Consider the following 15,112-nt stretch of genomic DNA (forward strand, 5'->3'; position numbering starts at 1 on the left):
ATAAAGGTTTAAGTTAATTAGAGAATAATTGGATATTGCATAGAATAGTGTGACCAATTTTTTTAGCAGGATTTCATCTAAATGGGTTTTTACCGTATAATTAAACTTGTAAAGAGCAATGAAATCATTTCATGCAAAACTCATTAGGATTAAATTTTTTAATTATATTCCTGAAGTTCCAATACCCAGATCCTTAGATGAGTTGTGTGGAATGGACAAAAATGTGCAATAAAAGGAATATATAATACCAAGGATTTTAGAAAAAGCTAAAAATGAACTGTTACATGCAAATACAGTACATATAACAAATAGACTGGTGCATCAAAGATTGCTTCTGCTAAACAATTTATAAGTAAAGCCCCCCCCCACATGGTACGATTTGCAAACGATCAAATCTCATTTGCGATTTTCCTTGAACTCCTGGACAAACGATATTGTGCCTCACATGGAACAATTGTACAAACGACCAAACTATATACATGGATCGTTAACAACTGCAAATCGTTAACGATATATTGTCTGGCAGTAAACAACCTCACGATGCATCTGCTGGAACATTTAAAAATAGTGGAGGGGAGTGGCCGGGACTAGTGGCGACAAATCGTCCATCGTATCGTTCACACACACACACACGAAACGATGTGTGCCAAATCGTGAAAGACAGGTCGATATCTTTCTGCAGGTTCAATTGATCAGCGACAGCGCGCATCGGCATGGTTATGGCCACACGCGGCACTTTTTAAATGATTTGTCATTCCGATCGGTCAAAAACGTCCAAATAGTTTGAAAATTTTTATTTTTTTTTAAACGCACCGTGTGTGGGGGCCTTAGGGGGTGTCAGCACTGCTCATAAAATTATTATTTTCCCCTCGGATACAAAGAAATGATAAACAGAATAATAATTCAAGGGGAGAGGAGGCTAATCATTGGTCCACAGCATAACAAAAACCTTCAACAATTTGGTCAACCTACAAAGTTTGGGTGCTTAGAACAACATTGACATTCAGCAACTCCCACAAATGATGGGCAAGTAGGAGAATTGAGACCAATCTAAAATAAAATACATTTCAATAACCTTCTAAAAGTTTTCAATGACTTTTAAAAAATGCCCTCTCAGAACACACAACTCAGACCTTGCACAGTGCTATACTTCCTTTACCCAGAGAAAAGAAACACGTGGCTTTGTATTACAAGCTCTCATGTTATGATGGAATAAAGACCTGGATCGTTTAGGCGTTTTCTCCCCTGATCTTAAATGCTGGGAGGTTTCAAAAATGTAAAATTTTCTGAAGGCAAACATTTTACCTTAGTCAATTTCATGTGTAATGGGCTTTATATTGTGTAATATATTATAAAAGTGTTAATTAGTCAAAAGTCAGTCAAGAACTGAATTTCTAATAGATTTAATTTTTTTTAAACTTTACAGGTACACCAGCAATTAAATGAAATAATTATTCCCCCTCCTTTAATGGTCATTGATCTCATCACATCATTTGTACAAAACTGAAACATGCATAGTGTTTTACATTCAGCAAAATTAACTTATCGACAAAAATGATTCCTATAAAAATATTGACAAGCGTGTTAAACGCATGAAAACATTTTTATGTCAGGAGCAAGTAATATTTAGCATATTAGTTTTCAGGAGTCACACGATCTAATCCATTTATTAACACTCCGAAATTCATGAGAAATACATACTACTAGCCAACTGAACACTCAAATACAGTCATATGCCTTAAAGGGTGAAATGTAGAAGATAAAGTGATGTATACATTATAGGTCTCATGTCGGTTCACAAAGCACTTCCAGCGTTCACTAAATTATGCAGACTACAAGTTGTGAAGAAATTACAAATTTAACATAGGGGAATGAATCTTTGCGTCGGATTACATGTGTAAAAGTTAAATGGTTGGGAGTATTTAAAAGGGGTGTTTTTTTGAATCAGTGGACTGGAATATTTCTATCCCTAAATAACCAATACTAAATTTGGAACTTGCAAAAAAAAAGTAACCATTTAAAAACATGTAATTTAGTAACCTACCTTCTGTTTCGGCTTGGCTTCTGCGTTCTTCCAACTTGTGGAAAGTGATGCTAGCATAGGCGCTCAGATCATCTGAGGGGTGAGTTATCCCAGACTGATGGGGGTTACAATGTTCCAGGCCACTCAAATCCTTTACTAGGTCCAGGTCAATGTAATTGAGGCCATTATGATGGTGATCTGAAGTTTGCAGAGACTCTCTCCTAGCTGTGTCTCCAGACTTAAGCCAGACATTCTCAAATGAAGCAGAACTATGTCTCTTTACATCATCCCCAGAAACAGGTCCAGCATTTATCCGGGCTGTAGTAGGAGTAGAGGAAAAGGTTTCCGAACTGTGTCGCCTCCGGCCCTGTGGGTCACCTGCCCGGACAACTTTGGCACTCTGGTTGCGATTTGGGCTTAGGCTGACACGAGTAAAGGCGCTGGGGCCAGAGCCCTGGCCCAGAAGAGTAGAGCGGGCTGTGTCATTTAGGCTTTTACTACCAGAAGGAGGTGCAGCAGGCAAGTTATCGGGAACTCCACCAATTGACATTTCTGCATAATTACTTTTACAAGGAGAGATTGGCTTGGGAGTGGTCCTGGTTGGCGGTATTTGACTATATTCTGAACAAAGGGAACCAAGTTGCATGCTCATATAGTCCCTTGGAACTGGCTTTCCTCGGACAGGTGGGCGACTACTACATATGTCAGGAGAGCACACGCTACTGGCAGGTTTACGTGACTGTTTATATGATGCTGTACATGAGGCATATGAGTGTTTTGCCCTCCAGTGCTTAAGATCCATATTCATGTACTCCGATAAGTTCTCTCTCTGTGGAACCACTCTGCTTTGAACATAAGATGGTGAATGTATGGAAGATATCAAGCCCCCAGTGAAGACCTTCTCATTGAATTCTATGTTGACATATTCTCCAGGGCTCTTTGGCTCTGGAGGCAAGGTAGGCTCTCGAGCCCTAGGCAACGTGCTGGCCTTACTAGTACTTTCCAAAGACAGTCGTGAGGGCCTGGTCAATCTACTGCTCTTTCCTTGGAAACAAGTTTCACCTTTCCTGCTTTGTTGGGTTTCTTGTCCTCCCAGACTATCACTGCTTGTGGAGGAAGAAGAGGATTCCTCAGTGTACAATGGATGACCAGAACTTACAGAAATCCGTAAATGGCCATCTTCAGTCTTCCTATGTAAAGGTTTAAAGGACCTTGGCAAAGAGAAGTATGAGCATATAGGTTTGGTTGGCTCTTCAACAGAATTCAGATAGCAGTCAGGTGGGGTGCTAGTAGTGGAGCCACTAGCTGGAGACATATTAATGTAGTCACTGCAAGCTAACTTGCCATCATTGCTTTCTATGGACAACTTTGGGTTGGTTCCATTTGTCCAAATTTTACTGTAGTTACAGCTGTCTGGGGAGCAGCTACCACTTGGAGACATCATCATATAACCATTGGAGTCCATCTGTGAATGTCGCCGTGGGTTAATTATCTGTTGTGGGGCCGACACACTCTTAGGACTCATAGGCATGTAGTCACCATTTTTTGTAGGCACAGGAGCGACCCCAGGCGACATTGGCATGTAGCCATCATCACTTTGGTTTGGTCTGTTATTTTCCAGGTGGAGGTCCAGGCACTCTTCTGGATATGAGTAAGTGGGCACAAAAGCAGAGTGCCTAAAGGATGGGAGGCGCAGAGGATAAGAAGGCATCATTTCGGTGTATTCCTCTATTGATGACTGTGATGGGGTCTTCTGATGAGATACAGTGGGAGGGGAAGTTCCAGATGAATGAGTCCTCTTCCTGAAAACCTTGTCAAGGTCAGAATGCTCCTCACCCTTGCTTGACTGATACCTTGGTTGTGCGCCTCTCTGAAGGAGACTATTGGATTTGCCCATGCTGATGTAATTATTCAGATCTTCCTCTCGAGCTGGAGGTGTGTGCCCTAGAGAATCTGGAGTCACACTCCGGAAAGAGCTTCTGAAATCACAAGGACTGGATCCATACTCATCAGATGAAATGAAGCCACCATCACTAGGAGAACCAGAAACGGAGGCACTAGATCTTCGAGGACACAAACAGTCAGAGGTGGAGCCATGACCACTGGTGCTGCTTGAGGATAAACTTACAGGACTGGTGGCTGAGGGTGAGCAGCGAGTTGCAGGCATTGGAATGGAGCGACTATGGTTAAGAGGTGGGTGAAGTCGAGAACTGCCTCTGTGCCGATGTGACTGAGCTCTACCTGCACTGGGGCTCACTGGGCTACCATCCATTGAGGCTGGCCTTGACATTGTGCCCTCTCCATCGCTTGATGCCCGAACTCTGAATGAGGATGAAGATCCATGTCTAGCTGTTCCTCCAGCAGGAGAAGTGGCTGTGACACTCTCTGTGCGGGCTCTCCGGTTAAGCCCCACTTGACTGGGTGGGGGGTGATTGAGGTGATGCCTTCTAAGAGGAACAGAAATAGGGTTGGAGCAATTTGAAGAAGATTGACTCTTACTGCGCGGTCGAAACTCATCACTCAATGCCTTCATAGCTTCTAGGATGGTCTCATGCATGTTCTGGGCCACCACCGAGTCATCCACCTGCATCCAGAACTCACCAGCACCTGTGACTGCAGAACGTCCAACCTCAATGAAGAAGAAATTCTCTGAATGACCACATCGACGGATGTTCATGAGCTGTAAAACTACAGCTGCTGCATCAGAATTAAGCTTAACCAAACTGATTGTTCGGTGTGTCAGGCACAATCGGTAGATTCCAACAAGGTTTTTAACCTGTCCTAAACCCTTAGGCTTCATGATCACTTGCCACACTTCCTTAAAGGCAAGACCAGGGGGTGTTACTTCCCCATAAATATCCTCTCCATTGATTCCATCATGGACCCCATTGGCAGCACCTTCACTATATTGATGGGAATTAGTTTTACCTCGGTTATGCAGGTCCACCAAAGCCTGATACCATCCTTCCTGTTCTTGTTCACACTCAGCAGCAATAGCAAAACACTCATCTTTAGTGTATAGAGATACTAAATGTTTGTTCTTTGAATCCGCCCTCTTGTTGATGTTAAAGCAGTTTTCAAGAGGAATGGACCTCTTTGGGGCCCCAGACTTGTGCCTCCACTTTTTCTCATTCTCATAATACTCCAGGCGGGCTAATCCTGACTCACTGGCGGCTCTGAGAACGAAGAACCTTTTGTGCATGCTCTTAGGTTTTCTAAGGTAGCCCACCTTCTTGACATCAGAGAAGTTCTCTTGAGGCGGAGGGTCTGTTGGGCTGGCCATGGTACCAAATGTATAAATAGTGAAAAAATAATAATTATGCAGTTCTTGCAAATAAAAGTACAAGTACACTATGCAAATTCACAGCTCATTCAGCACCAGCAGTGAGTGACTGCAATAAGACAGGAGCGTGCGGCAGGGAGACACCAGCACTTTGCAGAGTTGTTGTATGCTCCTTAGATCGCTCCTAACACATCCAAAGAGCATCAGCAGAATCTCCCAGCAATAAGCCCAATGTAATCCGGTGCAGGAGGGAAAACAGCACACACCCGGCTAGGGACATCTCTGTGTGCATGGGTCTGCAGAGCCAGTCTCAAGTTTGTATCTCTGCATGCATGCACGTACTGCGGGGAATCGTGTCTGCTGTCTGCGCTGGGCTCAGTCCTCCCACCGGGCTGCAACCACCAGACACCCCTCCAAAATCAGCACAATGTCACCGCCGGGAGCGATCACTGCCCCTGTGTGTCCCCATTCAGTCCCATCGCGTTGCAGAAGTGGCATCTGATGGGAAGAGGAGGGCAGGTAGCTGCACTGCCACCCCCTGCGTGCTCCTCCAACCCCGGCTGCTAACTGGAGACTTGTCACCCTCCCCTCTCTCACACTCTGGGGTGCACGACCGGACCCTGCCCGGCCAGGCTGCAGCAGTGAGGGGAGGGCGGCTGGTCCTGTGCTGAGAGGAAGAGAGATAGGAGTTGCTAGAGTTGCTGCCAGGCTCTCCCTCTTCCCCCGCCTTGCCTTGCGAAATAAACCAAAACAAGCTGTGTCTGTGTCTGAGTTGTTCCCGGGAGCGCAGCAGCAGCAGCCCCGCCCCTCTCCCAGCTCCCGCCGCCGCCTCCGTGACCGTCTCTCTCTCTCTCTCTCTCTCACAGCGACACGTGACCCCAGCAGCAGCAGCACCACACACACTGCCTGCCAGGCGCAGCCTACCTCGTTGTTGCTGCGCTGCCCCCAAATGCCCCGACGCCACGCCCCTCCTCACTTACTGCTATGGAGCAGCGAGAAGGCGTTGGAGGCATATTGTGGGATCTCATTGGTCGGTGGTAGGTGTCAGTCTTCGCTTTTCCTCTCCACCCATCATGGAAATGTGTGGTTGAGAGGCGGCGTAGTAAGAAGGCGTAGACGCCATTCAGCAGTTTGCCTCGTAGCCACCGTGTTATTTGTATGTCAAGCGAAGGGAATTGCACTGCACATTGCTTGGGTGCAGTCTGCTAGGTTCTCCTGATCTAGTGCATCCAGCAAACGGGCATTAGCCCTGCCTGCCTTACTGCTAATATCCCGCACAGTCACCTGAGCTCAGATCAATAAGCACGTCGAGGAAGATACTACTTAATAATTTATTAAAGAGCAATTTTTCTTCTGATTGCATTGCAACGTGCTATATATACAGAGCTGTGGGATAAACATACATGGCCTGTATTTGTACTGAGTTGCTATCCATATATGCAAAGGCAGCACTTACATTATTTGTAAATAGATTATATTATTTCATCATAATAATATATTAATTAAATACATTTCATTCTTTTGCAAAATCGTTTGAGTGCCATCTGAAATCTATTCCTATGTCACCAGGATTGCTGTTATTTTACTGAGAATGCTAATCTTTCTCATAGCTAGATCTATCTATCGCATATCTATCAGCATGCTGGATGCCTACGGTCTAAATACCGGTGCTGAAATCCCGACAGGTCGGGATCCCGGCATCAGTATCCCGAAGGTAAGTATCGGGGTGTTAGGGGGAGGTTAGGGTGCGGGGAGGGAGGGTTGGGGTAGGACTTAGAAAAACACTTACCGTTCGTTCCTATGGGTATCGGGATTCTGGCTTTCGGTATTCTGACCAAGGGCATTCCGACAGCCAAGATTTGATAGCCTACCCTTTATATCTACAGTACACACATCACTGATTTACAGGTAAATTCAAACTGACGTTTCAATGTCTTTATTTCACATTTTCCTCAGGAAAATGTGAAATAAAGTCACATCAGCTTGGACTTACCTGTAAGCCAGTGATTATTTTGTCCTGAGTGCTACTTCCATGATTCTGTACATACACTGCACATGAGTTGTTGAAGGCATATGCCTTGTACTTCTGGATACTGCTTGTGGCAGTTGATTTGTACTGACAGTTTTTGTTTAGGTATAGTATTATCTAAAGGAAAGAGTCAGAGATTGTTATTTATGGACTCACTACTATAATTCTAAGCTTTTGTTTTAGTCTGACTGATAGCTGGAAATGTGACCTCATTATTACTGACATGCCTTCTCTTCAAGACTTGTTTTGCAGAGAGCAACAAAACCTTCTTTATGGACATCCAGACTGAGCAGGAATTAGAAGTGTACGCATAGCTCTTATTTGTGCAACTGTTCCTGCACCTTGAATATATTTAATTTCTGTTATGTTGACTCAAACATAAAGCTCAGAAAGATCCCCCTGGACTGACGCTTCCTAAGATCACCGTATTGCAACCAGTTTTGAAAGAACATCTTATATTTTTCAGGATAAATGAGGGGGAAACGTATTCACTTTAATAGGATTTTATTGAAAGTATGATTGTGCATAATAGCAACATATCATCCTAAAGATCAGTATTTAAAATCACGTCTGACTTTTTCTTACTAATTGTCAAGTCATTACAATAATTGTCAAGCATAGACAGAACTTCAGATCCACCCATTCATGAAACTGAATCAATGTTTCCCACAAAGTATAACTTATGCACATAGCATTACATAATGTATACAGCAACTATTCTCACACACAATCCTTTGCATCGTATTTATACTGTATGTTCACTGCACTGTTACAAAGAAACAGTTTTACAGTTGTTTGATCAAATATATAATGTCTGGACTACCATGGCTAACATGAATAACTCCATACAGCTTTACTTATCTTCATACTCCTGAAAGAAAACAAGCATCATAGAAATAAACATCATTTTTGCATAGTTAAACACTGATTACTCACTTTCCCATGCAGTTAATAGAATCTAACTAAGCTACTCTGTTTACTATTTATACTATGGATATTTGCCTGGTTTGTTAGTCACCCATTTATCTTCCCACTTTGTGTGTATTTGTGATCCTCAGAAGTAATTTTACTAACTTTGTCCAATTTTTTTTTTTATTTCCTAAGTGTCTGTTATAAGTAGCTACTACACTAGTTCTATTTCAGAGCTGGCAATCCGTTTCTTTAATCCTTTGTAGGTTACAATTTAATACAGCAAGTGTGTTCATGTTAAGAAGATTGCTTTTTCTTTTTGCTATTTGGTGTCTATATTGCTGTATTGGGCTTTCATGCTACAACAACCCCTCGTCAAGTTTATGTTACTTATTTCTGTGCAATGCCTACTTCTTGCAGAAATAACCTCCTATTATTCTATAGTATTAGCAAAGTACAATACGTAGAAGGCACATGTTCATTGATAAATCTATATGAAATTCATTTCATCTACTACTGTATGTAGAAAGCAAACTCAATGCTGCCATCTATTGGTCATTTTAAAAACACATATTTCAGTTTTAGACAGTGAAACACAGTCATGTGGGCTTCAACATTAAGAACTAGGGGGGAGATGTAAGAAGCACTGAAGCATTATCAGCGCACGTTATGTGCGCTGATACCGCTTCTCCCCGATGTATGAACGGGGGTTTTGGCGGTAAATGACGGGTGCTATGCGCCCCTGTCATTATCGGCGTTGCTATCTGCAAGATAGCAGCGCTGATAGCCTGGGCCATGTATGAACGGTCAGATTGCCTGACTGTTCTGCCAGCTGACGCTATCGACAGCTACAGCCTGGCGATGCTCTATCCTCACAGCAGGCACAGCACTGTCCCTGCTGCGGTGGCTGCCGGCTCCAGGGCTATACTTGCGAGATCCCGCGCATGCTCAGTAGAGCCAGACGTTAGTGTTTCCTGCTTCGCCTCGGTAAAGAGGCGAAACAGGAAGCGTTATAGCGGCATGTTAAGTGCCGCTATAATACATCTCCCCCAAGCAAATATAAAATGACTTTACATTTTTTTATGAAATGGGTATTTTATTGCTTAAGACCTGCCTTCACTGTTGCATGCTAAAAAGCATATATGGTAGCACGTTTTATTTTATGAAACATTTTTAATGTGCCACCATTAACGGTTTATAGATGATTTGTTTTTTGTTTGGGATGGAGATAATGATTCAATATTAGAATTTGTAGATTATTTGAATCAGAATGATTACAACCTTACTTTCACCCTTCTTCGATTACCTTCTTGGATATTAGGCTCACCATTGTGGATAATGTTATCCAAACCAATACCTACCAAAAAGAAGTTGATGCAAACAATTATATTGATTATTCAAGCAACCACAATAAGAAGTGGTTAAATAATATTCTCTCTGGTCATTTTAGACGTTTACGCCGTAACTGCTCTTCTAAAGAAATGTTTCACAACAAGCAGGACATCTTTTTGAGATTTTTTTAGATAAGAATTATCCTGAAGATCTATTGCAAAAATCCTTTAAGACCACTGAAGAATTTGATAGTACGGTCCTATTGAATCCTTCGGTGAGACACAGATCTAAGCATAGTATTGATAGATCAAGTGTCTTTATTTCAAAATTCAGTAGTTGCTCTCATCAAATTTTTAAGATCTTTAATAGAAATGATAAAACTCTACTTTCGGATCCTCTTTTAAAAAGTGAATTTAATGTTAAGCCCACTATCATATTTAAGAAAGCAGATAATCTTAAAAACATGCTAGATCCCAGCTTTTTTAATAGGAAAAAAACAATAGAAATATCATCTAAGATGTCAGTTTGGCCCTCAAATATTTTAGGTTGTTATAGATGTGGCCAGTCACGCTGTATCACTTGCGGTTTTATTGAACACAGAGCATTGTTCTTTCTGTCTAGGCACTCTGAAACCACATTTGTTATAAACTCCTTTATAAATTGCAATAGCACCTATGTGATTTATATGTTACAATGTCCATGTGGATTTCAATACATTGGGCGGACGACTCGGTCATTGAAAACATAGTTCTTAGAACATCGTAGAAATATTATTAATGGATATGAGAAACACAGTGTCTCTAGACACTTTAGATTAGAACATTCTGGGGATCCTAAGGGGTTAATAGTAGTGGGTATTGAACTTATTCCCCCCACTTTAAGAGGGGGTGACAGGTTTCGCAAGTTATCCGTGAAGCTTTCTGGATACGCTCCTTGCGGACTTTATACCCAGAAGGGTTAAATGAGATAGCAGAGTTGGATTTTTAAATGCAAGTAATATTGTTACTATAAGCATAAGACGAATAGTACTTTAGGGGATAATTATAAAAAGGTTTCCAGTGGAGAATGTCTGTTGTGACTATTTCTTTTTTTTTTTTTCCTTTTTATTATTATTTTTATATTTATTTTTATTTTTCATTATTTTATTATTTTATTTGTATTCATTTATTTTGTAATAATATTTGCATATTTATGTATTATTTAAATATATGTTGTGGTAACACTCTCAAATATATATATAGGTCATAAGACAAGGGACCTGATTCAGAGCCGCTCACTCTGAATCAGGGTGGCCACTTTGTTTTAAAAAACCCGGCCTTCTGGCCGCACGCTAAGCTGTGGGTGACCACCCACAGCTTTAGCGAGCGGCCAGGTGATGGTCGTGACCATTGGGCTTGCGACGAGACCCTTGTGGTAGGGTCTCGTCTGCCGCAAGCCTCAGTGAGCTTCCTGCTCTAATAGAGCCGGAAGTTCACTACTGACATCACTCGTGATGTCAGTACGGCTGCCCACAAACGGCAGGCGTTCCTTCAGGAACGCCTCCGTTTGACCACCCACCCCCCACCCCGCCTACAAAACGGGGCGAGCTGTCGATCGACATCGACAGCCACCCCGTTTGTAGCGAGCCGCACATGCGCAATGCCCCACCATCGACCCACTTGCGAGCGGGTAGGAATCAGGCCCAAGGTGTATACACTCAGAGTGATTTTAAAGGTGTTGATCTTTTTTATAATTAATACATAATTGACATCTGCTGATATACTAGTGGCTACTGATACAAAAATGCTGCTATTCACACAATGGTCACTATTGCCTTTTGAATAAACCCCTGTGAGAGGGGAGAAACTAGTCAAGGGAACAACATTGTGATCTGCATCAGTCCTATGGATTTTTATTTTGGTGGTGTGAACTATTATCATTGATTGTGGTCCTTGCGATCCCTTGTTTTCGGAGACCTCAGGAATCCCCGCATACCCCTGTTCAGCTGAAGAAAAATATACCCAGTGTTATTGCAGGTAACAAGCATTTTGTGGCACTTTCACTTAACTACCGCCTATTACATGGCCACAACTAGGGGGGGGCTGGAGGTGCACGTGCACCGGGTGAGCCGCTGTACCCGGTGCCAGTGACCTAGAGCCCGGCGCTGCAGAGAGGCTCCAAGGCGGACGTCCGCTGGTAATATTTATTACCAGCGGGCGTCCGGCTCCTCCTCTGCAGCGAAGCAGTGTAGCCGGAGGCTGGAGTTCTCTCCCGAACTCCAGCTTCCGGCTCTCCCCACGGGCACTATGGGGGAGACGTCATGACGTCTCCCCCATAGTTCCGAGGAGCAGCCGGCGGACCGGACGCGACGCTGGATGCAGGAGCAGGGTTCAAGATAAGTATTTTTTTTTAATAAGCTGCACCACAGGGGCATTATTATGGGGGCATGGGCATTACCACAGGGGCATTACTATGGGGGCATGGGCATTACCACAGGGGCATTATTATGGGGGCATGGGCATTACCACAGGGGCATTATTATGGGGGCGTGGGCAATAAGGGGCATTACTAATGGGGCATGAGCACTACAGGGGCATTATTATAGGGGCATGGAAATTACCACAGGGGCATTACTATGGGGGCATGGGCATTACCACAGGAGAATTACTATGGGGGCATGGGCACTACATGGGCATGAGCACTACAGGAGCATTATTATTGGGGCATGAGCACTACAGGGGCATTACTACTGGGACATGGGCACTACAGAGGCATTACCACAGGGGCATTATTATGGGGGCATGGGCATTACCACAGGGGCATTATTATGGGGGCATGGGCATTACCACAAGGGCATTAATATGGGAGCATGGGCTCTACAGGGGCATTACTATGGGGGTATTAACATATGGGCATTACTATGGAGGCATTACAATATGGGAACTACTACAGGGGCATTGCTATGGGGTATTACTATGGGGGCATTATCATATGGGGACTACTACAGGGGCATTACTATATGGGCACTACTACAGGGGCATTACCTCAGGGGACATTACTATAGGGGCACTGCTGCAGGGGGAATTACCAGGGGGGGGCGCCAAATTACTGTCTTGCCCCTTATGACAAATATCCTAGTTTCGGCCCTGCCTATTATATCAAACACACTAGCAGTGACCCGCTGTGCCTGGACTTCTCACTGTATGTGGGACTTCTATCTGACTGCGGTCTCTGATACAGCTAACTGCGGCAGACCTATGCACTGACTATTATACTCCAAGTGACTGACAGGAGTTACAGTGCAATCACACTGCACCTGCATTGGATGTTCAATATTTTCTCTGGGTCCATAGTGCTGCTAGATGGGGAAGCGGTGAGTGACTGTTTTTTTCAATTGACATTTACATAAATTCTTGAACAGTAAAAGGACTTCGCTGCATCTGAATTTGGAAATATATCAATCTATTTGCAATCCTATTTCATGTTTTCTACCTAGAATGGGATTGGATTAAATCATATGTTGTTATATTCTCCCTAAGAGATGTATAAGGACTATTTGAAATTTGAAGCAATTTGATATATTCTGTGTAATATTTAGTTATAATGTATCTTATTTCGACTGCAGTTCATTTTAGTGTGTATGTTATATTGTGTGAAATAAATTGATATTATTAATCTGTAAGTGTATATACTACATTTTTATGTGGTTATAAGCACAGACATATTTATTTCCTTATTTTATTGTGTAAGGCCTGCCTTCACTGTGCATGCTAAAAAGCATATATGGTAACACGTTTTATGTTATGAACCTTTTTAATGTGTCACCATTAAACCTGGTTCTGTGTGCGCACAAACAATGTTTTTCCACATTAAAGAAAACTATACTCATTCTTGTGCGTAAAGCATCATCATAACTAATGTTCTACATCTATGTAAATATTCATCTTTTTTCCCCCAGTCGGTAGTCCCATAGAAATCTATGACTACAACATCTGTACTTTCTTCTTGATGAATCTTATGTATAATTGAAGATAAAGAGGTTTATTTGTTTAGGGTCCTTCCTCTACCAATTACATTGAGATTCATATAAAAGGCTAGTTATATTCTCAATGCTGAAAATTGTTGTGCCTAGAATGTACTCAGTGTGGCATCATTTACAGGACATCCTGGCTGCAAAAGTAAAGTGCATACACATCTCTGTGTATGATACTGCACATAAGTGTATGTATCTATATCAATATAGTATGATGCTGTATCATTGGGTGTGGTATATTTTGTCGACATTCATCATGTAATGATGCCAACAGACATTGACCACATCAACATTTATCATGATTAGAATGTCAACAAAAACGTCCCTGGTGGTCTAATGGTGACCTACTTGGTGCATGCCGGAAGCACGTCAGGTATAGTCTATTGATGATACTGTACTCCGAACTGTTGTTTACAGAGACAGGTAGTAGATGACCACAAGGAAGTGCCTGTAGTACTGGTGTCAGCCTGCAGGAGATGATACTGGAGTGCTGCACAGGACTGATAGATGGATGCACCAGTATGTAGTGGGATACACGAGGTGCAGAACAGCCCATATGGTAGATCCTTGGGATGAATGCGGACTGAATGGATACAGGAAGCACTTATACGCAGGTAGCTGGTGTTAGAGTCACTATGCACTAGAATGCAGGATACTGGAAGCTGAGGCAAATGCACTTTGTAAGCGCGGGACACTGGAAGTTCAGTCGAAAAGATACAGTTCTCTGTTCCAGTCAGTGCTGTAAGAGACTGTTCTTAGGGAGAAGACAGGTTTGTTCTGGTAATAAGCTTGATGCAGGAGAAGGTTTAAATAGGACACTCACAGCACCTATTGGCCGAGCAGGTCATGTGAGTGCAGCCGCTGGGACCTGGTTGGCATATAGTAGTCATGTGGACAAATCCAAGATGGCCACGCCCATGCTCTGCCGCTGGAACTGGCAGGAGGGTAAACACCGGGTGCTCATGTCTCAAGAGTGTCAGAAGTTACCAGGAATGGAATTGAGGGCAGTGATGTGACATGCCGATATGTTCAATGGCGACATTTCAGCAATGTTAGCATCATACTGTTGACATTGTGATAGCGACATTATGAATGTTGACATTGTAAATATAGAAATTATGATTACATCCCATGTCATTATAGGTTTTGAACTTTCTTCTCCAGCCCCTTAGGTATTTTTTATTTATATACAGAATACATCATTATGACTTAGGCCCTCATTCAGAGCCGTACGCTCTGAGCAGCCGGTCTCCATGAAAATGGAGCGTCCTCCTGGACGCTCGTATAGCTGTGGGTCACCACCCACAGGCTATACGAGCGTGCATTTTGATGGCCGCGATGGTCGTGACCATCGCGACCATCGAAACTGTGAGCCGGAGCCTGCGGTTGAGGTTTTCACTAGTGATGTCAGTGGGCCGGCTTTTGACGGGAGGCGTTCCCGTGGGAACGCCCCCGTCAGGGAGGCACGCCCCCGGCACGCCTACCAAAGGGGACGTGCTGTCAAGTCAACATTGACAGCACGCC

General features: G+C 43.2%; 1 protein-coding gene across 1 annotated transcript in view; it reads right to left on the bottom strand.

Moving 5' to 3' along the window:
• IRS1 (insulin receptor substrate 1) overlaps nucleotides 1–6,152 on the bottom strand; it is a 48,067-nt gene extending 41,915 nt beyond the window's left edge. The window contains exon 1 of the mRNA XM_088446282.1: nucleotides 2,045–6,152. Within this exon, the coding sequence (XP_088302408.1) occupies nucleotides 2,045–5,306 (3,262 nt within the window). The 5' untranslated portion in view covers nucleotides 5,307–6,152. The remainder of the gene's footprint in view (nucleotides 1–2,044) is intronic.
• Nucleotides 6,153–15,112: the final 8,960 nt, after the last annotated feature.

The sequence above is a fragment of the Taudactylus pleione genome, unplaced genomic scaffold (genome assembly GCF_031769625.1).
Source record: "Taudactylus pleione unplaced genomic scaffold, aTauple2 ptg000395l, whole genome shotgun sequence".
NCBI classification, from domain to species: Eukaryota; Metazoa; Chordata; class Amphibia; order Anura; family Myobatrachidae; genus Taudactylus; species Taudactylus pleione.